Source organism: Bombus pascuorum, chromosome 1 (assembly GCF_905332965.1).
Source record: "Bombus pascuorum chromosome 1, iyBomPasc1.1, whole genome shotgun sequence".
Lineage (NCBI taxonomy): Eukaryota > Metazoa > Arthropoda > Insecta > Hymenoptera > Apidae > Bombus > Bombus pascuorum.
The window spans coordinates 5,522,094-5,539,935 of NC_083488.1; the positions used below are offsets into that span (position 1 = coordinate 5,522,094).

The window sequence follows — 17,842 nt, forward strand, 5'->3', positions numbered from 1 at the left end:
CATTTCAATTTTAATCGTTCAGTGACGAATAAAAGAAAGAAGCACAGCCGTTTAAAAGAGAAATTGATACAGATTTGCATACGTGTTTTAACGGCATAAATTTCGATTATCACGCACTAAGAAAGCAAAACATTTATTAGCTCGATACGAAGCTTCTTTCTAGAGCATGGTCACTCGGCTGTACTATTTCCCCCGAGGACCTTCGTTCTGCCGATATAAATCGATCGGTCACTTAAGCATTCATGCAGTGCCTCCACATAACGGTCGTATCTTGTGCATTATAAATCGCACGTGCAAACGAAATGCACAATTTCGATATTTGCTCGTGAGATCTATACGCGAACATTATATCCAGATATTTATTTACGATAGAATGTGCAAGCATATCGTAATCCCCGTTCAAACGTTTCTCCATCTATTTGTCTGCTAATGAACAATGGAATGTTTCGCACAGAAGACATAGGGTCCTGTAATATGGGTACAATGAATACAGAAATCAATGAAAATGAGATTAACGAAAGATTGAACAAGGCGAATTCCATCGAGGAATTCTACGCCGGTACCGGTCTCCTTGTCACCGGAGCGACAGGTTTCGTAGGGAAAGGTCTCCTGGAGAAATTGATGCGCGTTTGTCCGCGTGTCACCGTCATCTTCATACTGATCCGCCCGAAAAATAACCAAACGATAGAGCAACGATTTAAGAAGCTCATAAACGATCCCGTGCGTACGTTTGAGGTTCTCGTTGCCTTCGGACGTCTTTACCAAGCCGAACTCATCAACTCCGCGTCTTTCTTTTCTTCTTCAGATCTACGATGGCGTGAGAGCGAAATATCCCTCGGTTCTCGACAGAGTACAACCCGTAAGGGGTGACGTGAGCCTGCCAAATCTAGGTCTCTCGCCGGAAGACAGGAATCTGTTGCTGAAGAAAGTGAACATAGTGTTCCACATCGCTGCCACGGTAAGATTCAACGAGCCGCTGAGGTCGGCTGTTAATATGAATACGAAAGGCACTGCTCGTATCATCGAACTGTGCAAGGAACTGAAACACGTAATCAGCATCGTCCACGTTAGCACAGCTTACAGCAACGCGAATCTACCGCAAATCGAGGAGAAAGTATACACGTAAGAACGAATGACGCGTGAATGTTATTCCGTGGTTCGGTTTGCAACCCTGGCATGTGACGAGTATGTTAGCTTATTTGTAATTTTACAGCACGAGTTTGGAACCTACTACGGTGATCAACATGTGTGACAAACTGGACATCGAATTGATCAACATGTTAGAGAAAAAGATCTTGGAAATTCATCCGAACACGTACACGTTTACGAAGAATCTCGCAGAGCAGATTGTAGCTAGCGACAGCAAAGGTTTGCCAGTTGCGATAGTACGACCAAGTATAATCGGTGCCTCGCTGGAAGAACCGTGTCCTGGCTGGCTAGAGAATATCTTTGGAGTTACAAGTATTTCCACAGATTTTACGATAATTTGTTTGATGCTTTTTGCATCTCGCATAAATAGAGTTAATCAATTTGTCCTCTGCACGAGAGAAATTAGCTGCAACATTCCATACGTTGTTATTAAGGATTTGAACCTATTCAAGATCATTGTTGTTATCATGTACATATACGTATCTTTTTTTTTTTTTTTTTTTGCTGACAATTGGAATTATCCTTTCTAGATATCTATTTATCGCGAGTAATTTCTACAGAGATTTAATGTTACAGATATCTTTCTGCAAATCAGCAAAGGTTCTGCGAAAGCTATATGGGGCAGGAAGGACGCGAGATTGGATGTAGTACCTGTGGATTTCGTAGTCGACACGATAATGTGCGCTGCATGGCACGTCACCCTACATCATAGCGATAATGAAGTAAAGGTTTACAACTGCACGAGTAACGCGTACCCTCTTAAGTAATGTTTGTTGCGAATTCTTATCGACTAACGTGATTTAATTATCATCAGAGTATCCGAAAAATTTTAGTTCATTCGATTGACACGAGCAAAGGTAAAATATAAAAGTTCACTTTTACTCGCAATACCTCAATTTAGAAGACTAGAAAGATAATTAAGGTTATGTAATATTTCTTATTCCTAAGTTACTCTGATGGTAATAAACCGTATTTCATATATAATTTGATCGATTCTATATCCATAAACGTTGCAATTTTCAAGATGGGGTCAGATGAAAGATGCCATCGTTAAATGTAGCATAGAAACGCCGCTGAACGGTACGCTATGGTACCCGGGTTGTCCGATGATAGCTAACAGATATATTTACAACGCCCTCAACCTAATCCTGAACGTTCTGCCTGCGTTCGTCATAGACATCTTTTTAAGATTTCGCGGTAATAAACCAATGTAGGTTTTTTATTGTTGCTGCAACAACGAAGACAGTTTTTCTTTTTATAATAGTAATCTTTGTCCCTATCTATAATAATATTCAAAAATGGCGTTTCAGAATGATGAAAATTGTCAAATATTGCCATCAACTCATAACAGTGACAGCGTATTTTACCATGCACGAATGGACCTTCCAAAGGGATAACATTACCGACATGGTAAAGAAAGTGAAAACGTTGAAAGATGGCAATGTCGTGAAACTAGACTTGCAGGATATGAATTGGGAGAAATATATAGCAACATACATGATGGGAATTAAGAAATTCATTCTGAAAGAAGATCTTGCATCTATGGATGCTGCCAGACAACGATTATCAAAGTGAGTATAGAATGTATATACGTATTAAAAAATGGGAACTAATATAAATATTTGTATATTTTCATTTATTTCAGGTTGTATTGGATACATCAGACAGCTCAAATATCCGCTATAAGCTTTTTACTATGGATAATATTACGTGTTACGTACTAATCATTTAAACGTTATTCCTTCTATTTAAATGAAAAAAAAAGTAAATAAGATTTTATGAAAAAAAGGATTCATCATCCGCTTCATTTATAATCAGGTCACTTCATTTATAATATTGCATGTTTTGTCTACAAAATTTTAATAAGGATACATGTATTTATACGCATACGCTTTGAAATTTGTAAACAATTCATACATGACAATTTCTATACTTCATGCTGTTTGATGTACAATATTTGCGAATTCTTGTGTGTTATCTTTGAATACACGTATCTTCGAAGATCCTTCCATTAAATTAAAACGCAAAATAAAATATGCTGAAATATTTAATTATTAATTTGTTCGCAAAGATTCTACGTCATGCCTTTGTATAACGCTAAGCAACAAAACATAATTATATAGGGAAAGATAATAATATATACAACTAATATTTTGTATATTATATCTATTTGCGAAATATAAACATTTTTCCGCATGATAATACAAATTTCTTTCATTCTCCATCAAACAAAAGCACGAGGAATAACTATTCCACGACAATAAAAATTTTCCGATGAAGAGTTTATTGAACAATAAACAATGATGATAAAAAATAAATATCTTTTAAAATAAGATTGTTCTAAATTAATATCTTCCTAACAAATCATCGTTTATCCTAAAAACTTACTTTGGTCTCTAAATTATTTGTTTGTAAACCTTATAACTCTTTGACCAGTTTACATTAAAATATTTACATTATAGATTAAGAACCAACGCACTCGTGCGCACAACTTCACACCGCTGTGGAAAAGCCCGACATTGTATCGCTTGTGTGCCTATGTGTATCGAGCCTAAATTTATATGTTCTTTATCTTATCCATAGTTGTATTGGTTTAACACCGGTAGCACAGGCCACGGCCACGGATACCACACCACAATCTGGAATATAGAGGTTGAAAGCTCCCGTGGTGGGAGTAAAGCTCGTGATGTCGAGAGTTGTGCTTTACAGGTCGGCCGCTACCATGGTGCGTCGTCTATTTCTTAGAATTTTGCATATAGCGCCATCCTACGGTGAGAATAATAACTACATACACTGAAGGTAAAGAATATAAACTGAATTAAGTGACTTCATAATCTTTCATAATTTATTTAAAATACTTATACAGTATTTTGTCCGATACGGAAAAATATTGTTATTTAATTAAATATTAATTATGTGAACTATCAATAAGTATTATTATTTCGATTAAAAAAATACAATTTTTGAATCAAATATATTTTTAATTCATTTATTGTATGTACTTATTGTATATATATATATATATATATATATATTATACGCATTTATTGGGAAATAAATTTGTTTTTAAGTTTTGTTTATCATTAAAAATGTTGTAACTATTAATACTGTACTATGTAATGCTTTCCGTTTGCAACAAAGATGCTCGTTCTTCACTACGACAACAGATAGTTTTTTACTATATTCGCTCTAATTTGGCCGACGATTTGGCACAATACATGGCCATGGCGTATTGAATTGAAATTTATTATTATCAAATAATTATGATTATAATATATGTATTATAATTGTACGGCGGGGAACCGCAACCACGTTTCAGTCTGCTTACCAACTGAAGATATATAGATGGATTTACCGACATAACACATTGATATTGCAGGTTGTAGACACGAGATTGTGCTACACAACAAATCCTAACAAATGAATCAAGGCGCCATACCGCGGACAAGTGGGCCAACATTGTGCAGTCACTAAGAGTCTGGCTCTGCTTACCCCTTACCGCGGTAGTTATCAGACTTTTGTATACGATAACAACGAGTATATACCGGTATCGGTACATTTTTACCGATGATTGAAATCAGCCGGAGGTGTAAACAGTGTTATATGAATTCGTATTGTAACTTTAGCAATGTTAATCGCATGCAGAATCTTTATTAATATAATGAGCACATGGAAATTATTACAGCGTCGGTGTTACGATCTACTTTCATATAAATATTCGCTATTAGTGATATTGACAGCATTTACTTGCATATTTATCGGAATTGTTCATTTTGGAGAGGTTAGGAATTTCATTTCCCCATTGTTTTTCTATCTATCTATTTTGTTGATTATTAAAAATTTGTGGTTTATTGTTATCCATAGAATATGTTTTATTAATTAATTAAGTGTAAGATAATATTTTAATGTAAATGTCAAATTTGCATGTAAATTTCGAGTTACTGAATTTCTTAAATTCAAAATAAAAATTTTTATTCTAGTTAAATACTAACGTTTCAGATGTGGATAACATGGAGCAAAGAGAAATACGAAGCAGTGTTCCATTCTTTCAATGATAATATATTAGGTATCTCTTTCCAAAAAAAATTATGCCAACATGTTCCAATAGATGTTGTATATACGTGGGTCAATGGTTCAGATCCAGTCTTCTTAAAAAATCTTAAAGAGCATGTTCCTATCATGGACGTTAACACAGCTGCTTCCAGATTTAGTGATAAAGATGAATTAAGATATTCATTACGTTCATTGGAAATGTATGCACCTTGGGTGAGACACGTGTATATTGTTACAAATGGTCAAATACCAAGTTGGTTAGATATGGATAATCCTAAAGTTACACTTATTACTCATGAAGATATATTTTTAAATAAAAGTGATCTTCCAACATTTTCTAGTCCAGCTATTGAAAGTCATATTCATAGGTAGTATCATATCCATTATACAATAGCAGTCATAACAATTTATATTATCTAGTTGATAGCTATTTGCAATCTTCTTAACAATGTAATTTTTTACTTTTGCAGAATTCCCGGAATTTCAGATAAATTTTTATATTTTAATGACGATGTAATGTTAGGAGCAGAAGTGTGGCCAGAAGATTTTATTACACAAGCAAGTGGCCAAAAAGTGTATCTTGCATGGTGGGTTCCTGATTGTTCGGATGTTTGTCCTTGGGCCTGGGTGGGTGATGGATCATGTGATCCTGCTTGTAATACAACATTATGTGAATTTGATGGTAGCACTCATTGTTTATATTTGTTTTGAAATAACAACTATTAAAAAATTTAATGACCTAACAATATGTGTAAACTTAAACTAGTATCATTAATCTTTTTTACAGGAGGAGATTGCGATAGCACACCAGTTCCTACTGACAGTGAAGCTCTCGAGGAAGAGGGAGACTACCCACACAAACTTTTACAAGATCCTCTAGAGGATACTAACTATGGATTAAAATTTTTAAATATCTTTAGAAACAGAAGTATAAGTACTATGTGGAATGATAAACAATTGTCTATTCAACAAACATTTCCACACACAGTCACAAATCTAAAGATGCATGTAAATAAATCTTATAATTTCAAAAATAATAATTACGTGAGTTCCATTGAAAGATATTTTAATGAACAATTGAATGAAAATGATCAAACCGTACCAACCCAAAAATCGATGATATCAAAAATGATAAATAATATAAGACATCAAACATTAAACGTTACTGAGAGACGTCTGCAATTGAAACGTTATTTAAATGATGATATCATGAACTTACCACAAGTTAGTAGTACCACAAAAGCTAATCATAAATCGACTCATTCTGATCAATGGAAACTTCGAACAAGACAACTTGATACATATGCCGAATCTTTGCTATATGTGAATAGAATATATAATATGGCATATGGTTTCGAACGTAGAAGAGTACCCGCTCATATGCCTCATCTAATAGATAAATGGATCGTTGCTGATATGCAACAAAAATTCGAGCACGAATTTAGAAAAACATCTAGCCATAAAGTTAGAAACTCCGAGGATATGCAGTTTGCTTTCTCTTACTTTTACTTTCTAGCTAGTGAAAAACGGAAAGTACCAATTGAAGAAATATTTGATACATTTGATACGGATAAATCAGGGTAGTTATACTATTTTAAAATAATAGTAATAGAAAAAGAAAGAAAATAACAGAAGTATTATTCAAAATAGTAATTCTGTTTCAGCACTTGGTCAGATAGAGAAATCAGGACTCTTCTATCTAGACTTTATCCACTTCCTCTTGATTATAGTCTAGTCGTTGAATTTGAAAATGCAATAACGAATTGTTCAAATCATATAAAAGTTACTAAAGTATTAAATCCACCACCTGGAGAAAGATATTTGGATTCATCTCTTGTGAGCAAACACTTCGTAAACTTTACATAATACTTAAATCTAAAAAGAAAATCTCCTATTTATAATAATAATTTATGTTTTTATAGCCGATTGTAACTAAGGAATTGATAGCAAAATGCGAAACGGTTTCACAAAAAGTTAAAGAGAAATTCAGTCAAGAAAAACTTTACCCACACGAAATAATTAAAGCTGGAAGAAATGAAATATTCGAAATGTTAACAAGCAACGTATCTTTAACAGTACAACTTTTAGACGAGATACGTAGAGATCCAAAGTAAGTAGTTGTAATCATTTTTATATTGTTAGGATTTAACGATAAATGGAATAGAATAATTTTACTTTAATTTTAGAAAATTTATTTGCTTAAATGACGATATGGATCCCCTTCGACGTTCTGAGAACGAAATAGTTCGGGCATTACTGAACGATTTTTATCGCTCACTCTATCCATTACGCAGTACTTTTGAATTACCTTTGCAATATCGAAATCTTTTCACTCATCGACATAAGCTCCTTGAGTGGAGAACTAATCGAACAAGGGCCAGAAATTTGTTGCTATGCCTTATCTTTTTATTACTTCTTACGACTTTCTATCACTTATTTTATCATCAAGTGCGTCGATTATTCAGAATACGAACACTACCCATATTACTCGTTTAAGTCTAAGGTACAAATGCAAAAATAGGATAAATATATTGATATCTTTTAAACAGGGCAACATTTTCTAAATATTTTATGTAATATAGGATTGTGTTTTATACAGATAATTCTCATACAAATTTGTACTATTTTAACAGATAATTCATCTATTTTATTGTGTGTTTTACATCTACAAGTCCATCCACAATTTAGAAGTGATATTTGGAGAAACAAAATACAAATCTCTTTGTTTGTTTTAAAAAATTCAATTAGAAGGTAACATTCATTGCTAAGAATCGATACTTTATAAGGTATAATGTATAATAAGGTATGAACAAATAGATATTTAGTGTCGCGTTAAAATTAAGTAAAACGTTCCTGTGATATTGATAAAGTACTGATTGTCTTTGTTTATTTCTCTCTTAACAAAATGGAAGATTAGATCTCATAGATTTTTCTCCAAGATGAGTGTATCATGATATGTATATTAACTTTACACTGAGATTTGAGAAGTTATATAAGATTTAAAAAATATATAGCAATTTTAAAGTGTTATTAGTTTATAGTATTTTAATATTTCTCTATTCTGATGTGTAGTACAATTTTTTACTAGAAAATTACCCGGTTAATAATTGTTGAAGATATGAAATGTACCAAATTTGTACTTACTGTTAAAATAATAAGTATATTATTATTGAAGTAGAATGCCATTAAACTGAATATCTTTTTAATTTCGCTGTTTGTATTTATTTTATTTCCAGAAAACCGTGTATGTACATAATTTGATTTGAATAAAGTTATTCATCTTACTAGTTGTACATTATTTATACACAATTCAAAAAAAGAGATAAAAGATATTTTACAAACTATAAAACGTTAATGTTTGTTTGAATCATATATAATAAAAGGAGCTCATTTCTATCGCACGTGCGCATAGATCATGATCGAATGACATCGCTTGTTGAAAAAATTATTTAAGAATTTTTATAGTCGGATATCTCTCAGTATATAGATGGTTAAAGGTATTATAAATTATAGTATTATATATTACTCTATAATAGTATTTTATATATATATATTTTTTTTTTAATTTCTTTTTGTTTTAGTAAGGATAAATAAGATTTCATAATTTCATTACATTTGTTTCATTTTATTACTTCACTTGCATCGTTTCTAAACGTCTAACATTTCTCATATAACATGTTATTTATACACATACGCTTTCGAAGTCGTAACAAATTCATACAAAACGATTTCTGTATTCCTTGCTTTTTATTGTACAATAGCATGTATAGATGTTTTGTGTATTTTCGTGTAAACACAAGCGTTCTAAAATCGAAGCATAAAAGATATAAATTTAAAATTTGCTTTAAATAACGCTACTTTTGAATATTTCTAATTGTTTCCACTCGCTAGTGCCATATATTTAGTATTTAGAAAACTTTCGCAGATTCATGTCACAATCATATTGCGTCTTGTCATGACTCCGATATCTCTTGTTTGTCTAAAGGAGGACAATTCATATGCCGGAGATTTCGCGGGCCAACCATGCCTTCTTGTACTCTTGCGCATTCGCTCAACCATATTGCGACACTAGCTACTTCTTCAGCTGATAGACGAGATCCAATACCTAGTATCGAATTATAACAGAAATCTTATGAAAATTAATGTAATAATAATCACAGCAAAGGACTGGTTTTGTACAGAAATCGCAACATAAAAGCCCCAGATAATTTTGTAAGAAACTTGAAATTTACAAAGAATCATAAACGTAACACAAATAAACCCGAGCAACTTTACAACTCGGCTTGTATATATGTATGTATATCGGTTTGTAATATAATTAAAGATTCTTTGTTATCTCACCAGGAACATTCGGATAGTACTTGAGCAATTTTGCGTCTATAACCTTCTTCTTCTTTTTCCTTTCAACCCTATCTTCTGTATTTCGTATACTCTGTTTCTCGCTATAACTTTCTGCTGAAGTACTACTAGTCACACTTTTTGCAGATGCGTTTTCACCTTTCAACTTTTGTCCATTAGATCCCGATCTCTTGCTTGACTCGACATTGCTAGCGGATATTTCGTTAGGTTCTATTTGAGAAGTTTCTTTGCTAGAGAAATCTTGTTTCGCTTCATCTTCAACCATCTTCTTCTGGCTAGCGTAACTTTCGCTTAATTGCGGCGTTATATCAGCTGTAGAAGAATATTTTTGTAAATTATGTAACAAATGTGCGAACGAAATAATTTCTGGTAAGAATGTACTTCTCGAAGAGTCTATGTCCTTTCTTGATATCAATTCTAAGTCTAAATTCGCGTCAGCTTCCGTGTCTTGGCTCGTAGCTGAACAAACCCGATCTATAGAAAATTTTCTTTTGCTCGATTCTTGATTTTCTGAATATTCAGAATCGTATATAATGAATTCTGTCGGATCCTCGTCGCTAGGATCTCTTTCGCTCCCGTCACAACAAAGTCCAGCTAAATATCTGGAAAAGTGTTATTATTAATAAATTAATTTAATGTATATCTTCCATAAATTCCTATATGTATAATCTTATAAATATCATCTATAAATATCATTCATATGTTTTTCAACGCCCTATATAGGTACATTCTTCTTCCCTTCAGTTGTATGTTTTATAGCTGCACAGTTTATTACCTACATCAATATGTATTATACATTTTGTAAGTTTTGTATATACCCATATATCTCCAGAAAGAATGTAACTGGAACCATAGCAGATCCACCATCAGGTTCGTGAGTGAATAACTCGCAAATCATAGTCATTGTTTCAAAGAGGCTGGAACCTAAAAGTCCAACAGCGATTGCCAAGAATTTCTTCACTTGGCATTTTCGTCGAAATTTCCCGATCATCAAGATCAAATTTAGATCCCGACGATCCAAACACAAGCAGTCCCATAGCCTTAATATCGTTTCCACAGGCAACGTTTTATTGTAATCTATTCAAGAAATATTATTTTTCAATGTCGGTAAAAGATGCTTATCTAAATACACAGTTTAAAACCTTCTCCACCCAGATCACAAAGTTCTACTTTTAAAAAATAATAACTAAGAGTTATTTTATATTACATATTTTGTTTAACATACCTAAGAAATATCTAAATATTTGATATTAATAATTGATAATTCTACGTCTAATTAATAAGTAATTATATTTAATATAATTATTTTATTCATTAGCATCAATAATTAGTAATTAGAATAATTGTATGTATTAGTGATTAGTATGAATATAAAACACGGACCAAAAAGAACCAGTGGTATTAAATATTAAATATGGATAATCAATCAAAAATAATATATTCAAACAGTTAATAAAAAATTCTATGTTGCTCCAACAATTCATATACCTATATATATATGTATTTGAATAATTATTATCGATACCTCCAAATTGTCGAAGTAAAATCCTCAGAAAACCGAGAGTCAAACCGGAAGCGGTATTCGGTGGTGGATACTCCAATCTTAATTTCGTCGGTGGTTCCTCACCATTGGCCAACGCTCGAAAATATGAGCTAGACCATCGAAGTAAATCGTACGGTTGCGTTCGAATAGCCGCCTTGCAGAATTCCTTCAGAATTAATGGCAAACTCGGTGGCACGATAACTTCATGTTCTGAAACTGATTGTTCTGCAAGAGACATATTTTTCAATTTTTTAAAATTCAACAAATTATTCGTATATTAAGTACTGTAACTTTTAAAACAGAAACGAGAGTAAAATCTTAAGGGGAAATGCTAGTTGATACGAAGTGAAACTATGATTATCTTGAATATCGTAGTACATTACGTCAAGTATACTGTTTGTTGCCATTTCGCGGGGTTTCGTCGTCTAGGAAACAACATCGATGAAAAGTGATCAATTCGTGGTAGGAATAGTGTCGCTCACCTTCATTTGCATTCTATTTAACCCACTTGCATTCTTTCGGTCATCTTCAATCCAATTGTAATTTTCTAATATTAGGAAATATTTCAAGAATTGCTATTAATGTGTATCATTTTTTCGTTTAATTTTATGTTAAATATTTTCTTACAATATTGATAAACGTTTTCGTTTGCTAAAGTACGAGTAAGATTAAAATATAAACATTCAACGGTCACAATTAGATTAAATATATACAACTCGTTAAGAACACCGACAAGGTACGTTAAGAAGAATCGATCGATAAAGAAGTTGTCTTTTTATTATTGTTATCATTCGTCAAGTTGAAAAGCTTTAGCCTCTGGTTTTACATATAATATTATTAATAATAAAATTAAATTATATAAATATATATGTTTTCAATATGAATAAATACCAAAATATTTATTAAAGTACTTCATTTCATACAAAATAATCAAAAATAAATATATCTCTAGATATATATAGTAGAATAATTATATTTAGCACATTAACAGCAGTTGTTGCAATATATATTATTTTTTTTATTCAAATTAATAATAGTAATTAGTAGAAATATTTTTTGATTATTAATGCATAATAATATAATTAATATATGTTTATGTATTCACATTTAAAATCGAACTTACTTAATCTTACTGCTTTAATTAAAGCAAAACATTACAATTTTTTACTTCAGAATTTCTATGAAATTACTGACTGCAAATGTATTTTATTCAGATTTATGTATATGTGAATTATTAGTCAACATAAACGTAAAAAATTTATTTAGAATACTTTGAGACGACATTTGTTATCCAGTGACAAAATTATTGACAGATATACATATGCTTGCATACAATATAACTCGTTTAAAATAAGTTCAAATATTCCCTCTGTTAATGTGACGTAAAGGACAGGTGCTTATAGATGGCGTCATTTTCGTGATTTTGGAGGGACAACGCTATTAGATATGGCAGCAATTGGTGTTATGCGTTTGTGAACGTCACAGTGAAAAGACCGGGTCTAATGTGCACCAATAATCGTAATTAAGTTAAGCACGTATTTACATACACATTAAATTAACCGGATTTAATTTATACATACAAGAAAATAGATATTTTCCAACAAAAAAAAGCAAAATGTCGAAGCCAGACGAAAATGCGGACACGGGGGACACAGGAGATAACTCAAATGGATCTTCGGCCGAGACCACATCGTCCCGAGGTGGTGATTTCGAAACAAAACTTGAAACCGATCGTAGTAAACGATTTGATTATTTACTAAAGCAAACTGAAATATTCTCACACTTTATGACAAATAATCAGAAGGACAAAGCTGGGAGCCCCTTAAAGATCAAAGCTGGGAGACCCAGAAAACAGCCAGAGACTCAAGTGAAATTCGATTCTGGTGACCATAGACACCGTAAGACGGAACAAGAAGAAGATGAGGAGTTGTTGGCTGAAAGTAACGCCAGTGTCGCGCCTACCACCCGTTTCGAATCATCTCCACACTACATTAAGTCTGGTGAGTTACGAGATTATCAAATACGAGGCTTAAACTGGATGATATCTCTGTATGAGCATGGTATCAATGGTATCTTGGCTGATGAAATGGGTTTGGGTAAAACTCTACAGACTATCTCATTACTGGGATATATGAAACACTTTAGAAACATTCCTGGCCCACACATAGTCATTGTTCCCAAGTCTACATTGGCTAACTGGATGAATGAGTTTAAAAAATGGTGTCCGTCATTGAGAGCAGTTTGTCTCATAGGAGATGCAGAAACTCGAAACACTTTTATCAGAGAGGTTATGATGCCTGGAGAATGGGATGTTTGTGTAACATCCTATGAGATGGTTATAAAGGAAAAATCAGTGTTTAAGAAGTTCAATTGGCGTTATATGGTAATTGATGAAGCTCACAGAATAAAAAATGAGAAATCTAAGCTCTCTGAGATTCTGAGGGAGTTTAAAACTGCTAATCGCCTTTTGTTAACAGGAACACCTTTACAGAATAACCTTCATGAACTGTGGTCTTTGCTCAACTTTTTATTACCAGATGTGTTTAATAGTTCAGATGATTTTGATTCTTGGTTTAATACTAATAGTTTCTTAGGTGATAATTCATTAGTCGAAAGATTACACGCTGTCCTTAGACCATTCCTTTTGAGACGTTTAAAATCTGAGGTAGAAAAAGGACTGAAACCTAAAAAAGAAATCAAGGTCTACATTGGTCTCAGTAAAATGCAGAGAGAATGGTATACCAAGGTACTTATGAAGGACATAGATATAGTTAACGGTGCTGGCAAAATTGAAAAGATGAGATTGCAGAACATCTTGATGCAGCTGCGTAAATGTTGTAATCATCCATATTTGTTTGATGGTGCAGAGCCTGGACCACCATACACGACTGATGAACATCTTGTTTATAATTGTGGTAAAATGGTTATCTTAGACAAACTATTGCCAAAATTGCAGCAACAAGAGTCACGCGTTCTTATATTTAGTCAAATGACCAGAATGTTAGATATTTTAGAAGATTATTGTCATTGGAGAGGTTTTCAATATTGCCGTTTGGATGGCAACACAGCACACGAGGATAGACAACGTCAAATCAACGAATACAATGCACCGGGAAGTGAGAAGTTCATTTTCATGTTGTCGACTCGTGCGGGTGGTTTAGGTATTAATTTAGCAACGGCGGATGTAGTAATTATTTATGATTCCGATTGGAATCCACAAATGGACTTGCAGGCGATGGATCGAGCTCATCGTATAGGCCAACAGAAGCAAGTCCGTGTATTCAGGTTCATCACGGAAAATACCGTAGAAGAAAAAATCGTAGAACGTGCGGAAGTTAAATTGCGTTTAGATAAGCTAGTTATTCAACAGGGGCGATTAGTGGACGCGAAGCAGACAGCATTGAATAAGGACGAAATGTTGAACATGATCAGGCACGGTGCAAATGAGGTGTTTGCATCGAAAGACAGCGCCATCACAGACGAAGACATAGACACTATACTTCAAAAAGGTGAAGCTAAGACCGAGGAAATGAAACAGAAGTTAGAAAGTCTAGGTGAATCTTCTCTGCGTAACTTTACTGTGGACGCACCCACGGATTCCGTCTACCAATTCGAAGGTGAGGATTACCGCGAAAAACAAAAGATTCTTGGAATAGGTAACTGGATAGAGCCACCGAAACGCGAACGTAAAGCCAATTACGCGGTCGACGCTTACTTCAGAGAAGCTCTCCGAGTATCAGAGCCAAAAGCCCCGAAAGCACCTAGACCACCAAAACAACCGATAGTCCAAGACTTCCAGTTCTTCCCGCCACGATTATTCGAATTACTTGATCAAGAGATATACTACTTCCGACAGACAGTAGGATATAAAGTTCCAAAAAATCCAGAACTTGGATCGGACGCTGCAAGGATTCAGAAAGAGGAGCAGCGTAAGATAGATGAAGCTCAACCATTAACCGATGAAGAAGTTGCGGAGAAAGAGAAACTGCTTACTCAAGGCTTCACGAACTGGACGAAGAGAGATTTTAATCAATTCATAAAAGCTAATGAAAAATATGGTCGTGATGATATTGAGAACATAGCTAAGGAAGTAGAAGGAAAAACTCCTGAAGAAGTGATGGAGTACTCGGCTGTTTTTTGGGAAAGGTGTCATGAATTGCAGGATATTGATAGGGTAATGGCTCAAATCGAACGAGGAGAAGCAAAAATACAAAGACGAGCTGGGATTAAGAAAGCCTTAGACGCCAAAATGGCAAGGTACCGTGCTCCTTTTCATCAATTGAGGATAGCGTATGGTACAAATAAAGGTAAGAATTACACCGAGGAGGAAGATCGATTCCTCGTGTGTATGTTGCACAAGCTTGGCTTTGACAAGGAAAACGTATATGAGGAACTTCGTGCCACGGTCAGATCGGCGCCACAATTTCGTTTTGACTGGTTCGTAAAGTCTCGTACAGCTTTAGAACTTCAGCGGCGATGCAACACACTAATTACGCTCATCGAGCGCGAGAATCAAGAGTTGGAGGAGCGAGAGAGACAAGAAAGGAGAAAGAAAGGCGGCAGTATTGGTGCAAAACCTGCGTCCAAGCGAAAACAAGAGAACCTACCAGCTCCGCAAGATAAACCGCGGAAAAAGAAGAAATAAAAAATTTAAACGGAAATACGTTTCCAGTTATCATTTGAAAAAATAATTTAACCACGATATAATAATCTTTCCATCGTTCATCCCCCAAACATTAAAACGATCTGTCATCGATTAAATTTAAGGAGAACCTGTAAACTTTTTTGCAGTTTCGTCACTTTTTCATTCCTCTGCGAGATTCACATTTCAATATGATTACGTTTGACTCGCTTTTTCTTAATAACTATCGATAAATATTTGGAGTTAACGGAAACAAGCAACTAACAGAGTAGAACAGAAAAACGGCTTAAATTTCGTTTTGTGGCACATCGAATTTTTCATTTTTTTTCTCTTTTATAATGTACGATAGTTTCTGGCGAGAGTGTCCAAAATATTAATTTTATACGTATATCAATAACTTTTAAAGTAACGCCTCTCACAAATTAAAACTAGTTATTTTTAAATTCTACTCGTCAAAACCTATCGTACATCATGAAAAAAGAAGTCAGAAATTCAGTCTATCGCAAAACGAAGTTCAGCCAGAGAACATATTTGTTAATATCGTTAATAAACGTATTATTGTAATAAATGGATTTTCACATGTGACATTAAGAATGATAGCTTTTATATTTATATGTACCGAATAATCTATTTCGATTAATCTTATGAATGTCAAAGTGATGCTTGTTTCTGACATTGATGAAGTTAAAGGAAAGCGAGACTTTTTTATACATATATATATCATAATTATCATAGACTACACTCAATAGCATGCATGTATTGCATATAAATCACATACGTACCTTGATTTAATTTTATATAATTGTAATGCAATATTACATGAACGATTTTATTTATTTGCTATGATTTTAAAAGGCATTGTAATTCGTTTTACGAATAAATACCATGTGCCGTTTCATATGAAAACCTAAAGTGTTTAGTTGTTGATTATTAATCACCTTATGTAAAATTGAAATGACGATAATTAAAATACGATTGTGGTGGATTAGAATATGAAGATTATGAACGATAGAAAACATAATCAATTCTATTTTCATGTTTTTGAATATGTAATTATATGTATAGAATTTTAGAATTCTTAGTACTGAGTGAAGAAAAGATATTTAGGTTTATATATAATATTAGGTTTATTTGTGTTTAAATCAAATGTAATTATGAATAATATAATATCGTAATGATACATACATACGTATATTAATTTAAACGGTGAATGTATTATTGTTCGTATAGTTTAGGAAATCGATTATCGAAATAAGATAAATCACAAATTCTTTGTTGAACAATCATCGATTTTTAAAGTATATAGATGAAACATTTAAAAATGACTATAAATACGATTACATTTCAAAAACTTACATTCTCTTCATACAACAACTTGAAAAAGGTATTATACATATATATCAGCGTTTATATCGAAATGCATAAAAAGCAATTTTAAAATTATTATTTTATTCCTTTTCTAGAAGAATTTTTTATATTCTAATTTTCATTAATCCAGTTATTGGATACGATTTACAAGAGAACAAAGCATTGTTACTTTTAAATGCATCGGAAAGTCGAATTAACCGATAATCGGTAAAATATGCATACAAGAGTTTCGTGGTAAATTTAACAAAAAATTGTTCATTAATTGTGTACATACAATCATTATTCTAATAACTATACTAGTATTTTATAACTATATTCGATGATATATTACTAGGAATTATTGATTTTACAAGATCACAAAAAGAAGATATTTTACCGAGTATGATAATATCATAATTTAATATATAATTTAGTATATATATATCAATAAGATAGTTATATATTTTTATAAATGTATACTAATTATTAAAAAATATTGATTAACTATATCATGAATTTATGAAAGTACTATAAGAAACGTAGGAAACATATAGAAATATGACTTTATTTTTCTTAAAATAAAACCGTAAAAGGTATTTTTTAAAATAAAAGAGAGTTCTTATTGCTGCATTATATCAATGTTAAGAGAGATAAATCTCAAATAAACTTAATAAATACAAACAAAATAAAATGGGACTGTTAATAGAATCTTCTTTTATTTGTTTTTTGGATCACTTTTTAAGGCCCCG

General features: G+C 32.8%; 4 protein-coding genes across 8 annotated transcripts in view; 3 read left to right on the plus strand and 1 right to left on the minus strand.

Annotated features, from left to right (window-relative positions):
* The window catches only part of LOC132914069 (putative fatty acyl-CoA reductase CG5065), a 38,570-nt gene extending 35,213 nt beyond the window's left edge, over positions 1-3,357 (plus strand). For 2 of the 4 annotated variants that reach the window (XM_060972881.1, XM_060972891.1), the window contains exons 2-8: positions 455-720; positions 806-1,122; positions 1,214-1,461; positions 1,726-1,912; positions 2,174-2,359; positions 2,460-2,720; positions 2,795-3,357. In XM_060972881.1, coding sequence (XP_060828864.1) covers positions 475-720; positions 806-1,122; positions 1,214-1,461; positions 1,726-1,912; positions 2,174-2,359; positions 2,460-2,720; positions 2,795-2,873 — 1,524 coding nt within the window. In that variant the 5' untranslated portion in view covers positions 455-474 and the 3' untranslated portion in view covers positions 2,874-3,357. Of the gene's footprint in view, positions 1-39; positions 721-805; positions 1,123-1,213; positions 1,462-1,725; positions 1,913-2,173; positions 2,360-2,459; positions 2,721-2,794 lie in introns of those variants that run through there. The other 2 variants (XM_060972873.1, XM_060972901.1) reach the window with 2 other exon arrangements.
* Positions 3,358-4,632: 1,275 nt separating this feature from the next.
* LOC132912073 (N-acetylglucosamine-1-phosphotransferase subunits alpha/beta) lies at positions 4,633-8,410 on the plus strand. Its single transcript, XM_060969217.1, has 7 exons — positions 4,633-4,930; positions 5,149-5,570; positions 5,673-5,884; positions 5,990-6,782; positions 6,867-7,038; positions 7,125-7,312; positions 7,389-8,410. The coding sequence occupies exons 1-7, from the start codon at positions 4,778-4,780 to the stop codon at positions 7,696-7,698; spliced, it is 2,250 nt and encodes a 749-aa protein (XP_060825200.1). The 5' UTR covers positions 4,633-4,777; the 3' UTR covers positions 7,699-8,410.
* A 253-nt stretch (positions 8,411-8,663) lies between these two features.
* LOC132912145 (uncharacterized) lies at positions 8,664-11,444 on the minus strand. 2 transcript variants are annotated; one of them, XM_060969436.1, is made up of 5 exons: positions 11,087-11,444; positions 10,380-10,638; positions 9,943-10,163; positions 9,544-9,873; positions 8,665-9,307 (listed from the first exon to the last, which is right to left on the minus strand). In XM_060969436.1, the coding sequence occupies exons 1-5, from the start codon at positions 11,340-11,342 to the stop codon at positions 9,156-9,158; spliced, it is 1,218 nt and encodes a 405-aa protein (XP_060825419.1). In that variant the 5' UTR covers positions 11,343-11,444; the 3' UTR covers positions 8,665-9,155. The 2 variants fall into 2 exon arrangements, with proteins under 2 accessions (XP_060825332.1, XP_060825419.1); XM_060969349.1 differs by having other exon boundaries at positions 8,664-9,307; positions 9,544-10,163.
* Positions 11,445-12,647: 1,203 nt separating this feature from the next.
* LOC132913936 (chromatin-remodeling complex ATPase chain Iswi) lies at positions 12,648-17,768 on the plus strand. Its single transcript, XM_060972618.1, has one exon. The coding sequence runs from the start codon at positions 12,720-12,722 to the stop codon at positions 15,747-15,749; it is 3,030 nt and encodes a 1,009-aa protein (XP_060828601.1). The 5' UTR covers positions 12,648-12,719; the 3' UTR covers positions 15,750-17,768.
* The last annotated feature ends 74 nt before the right edge of the window (positions 17,769-17,842 follow it).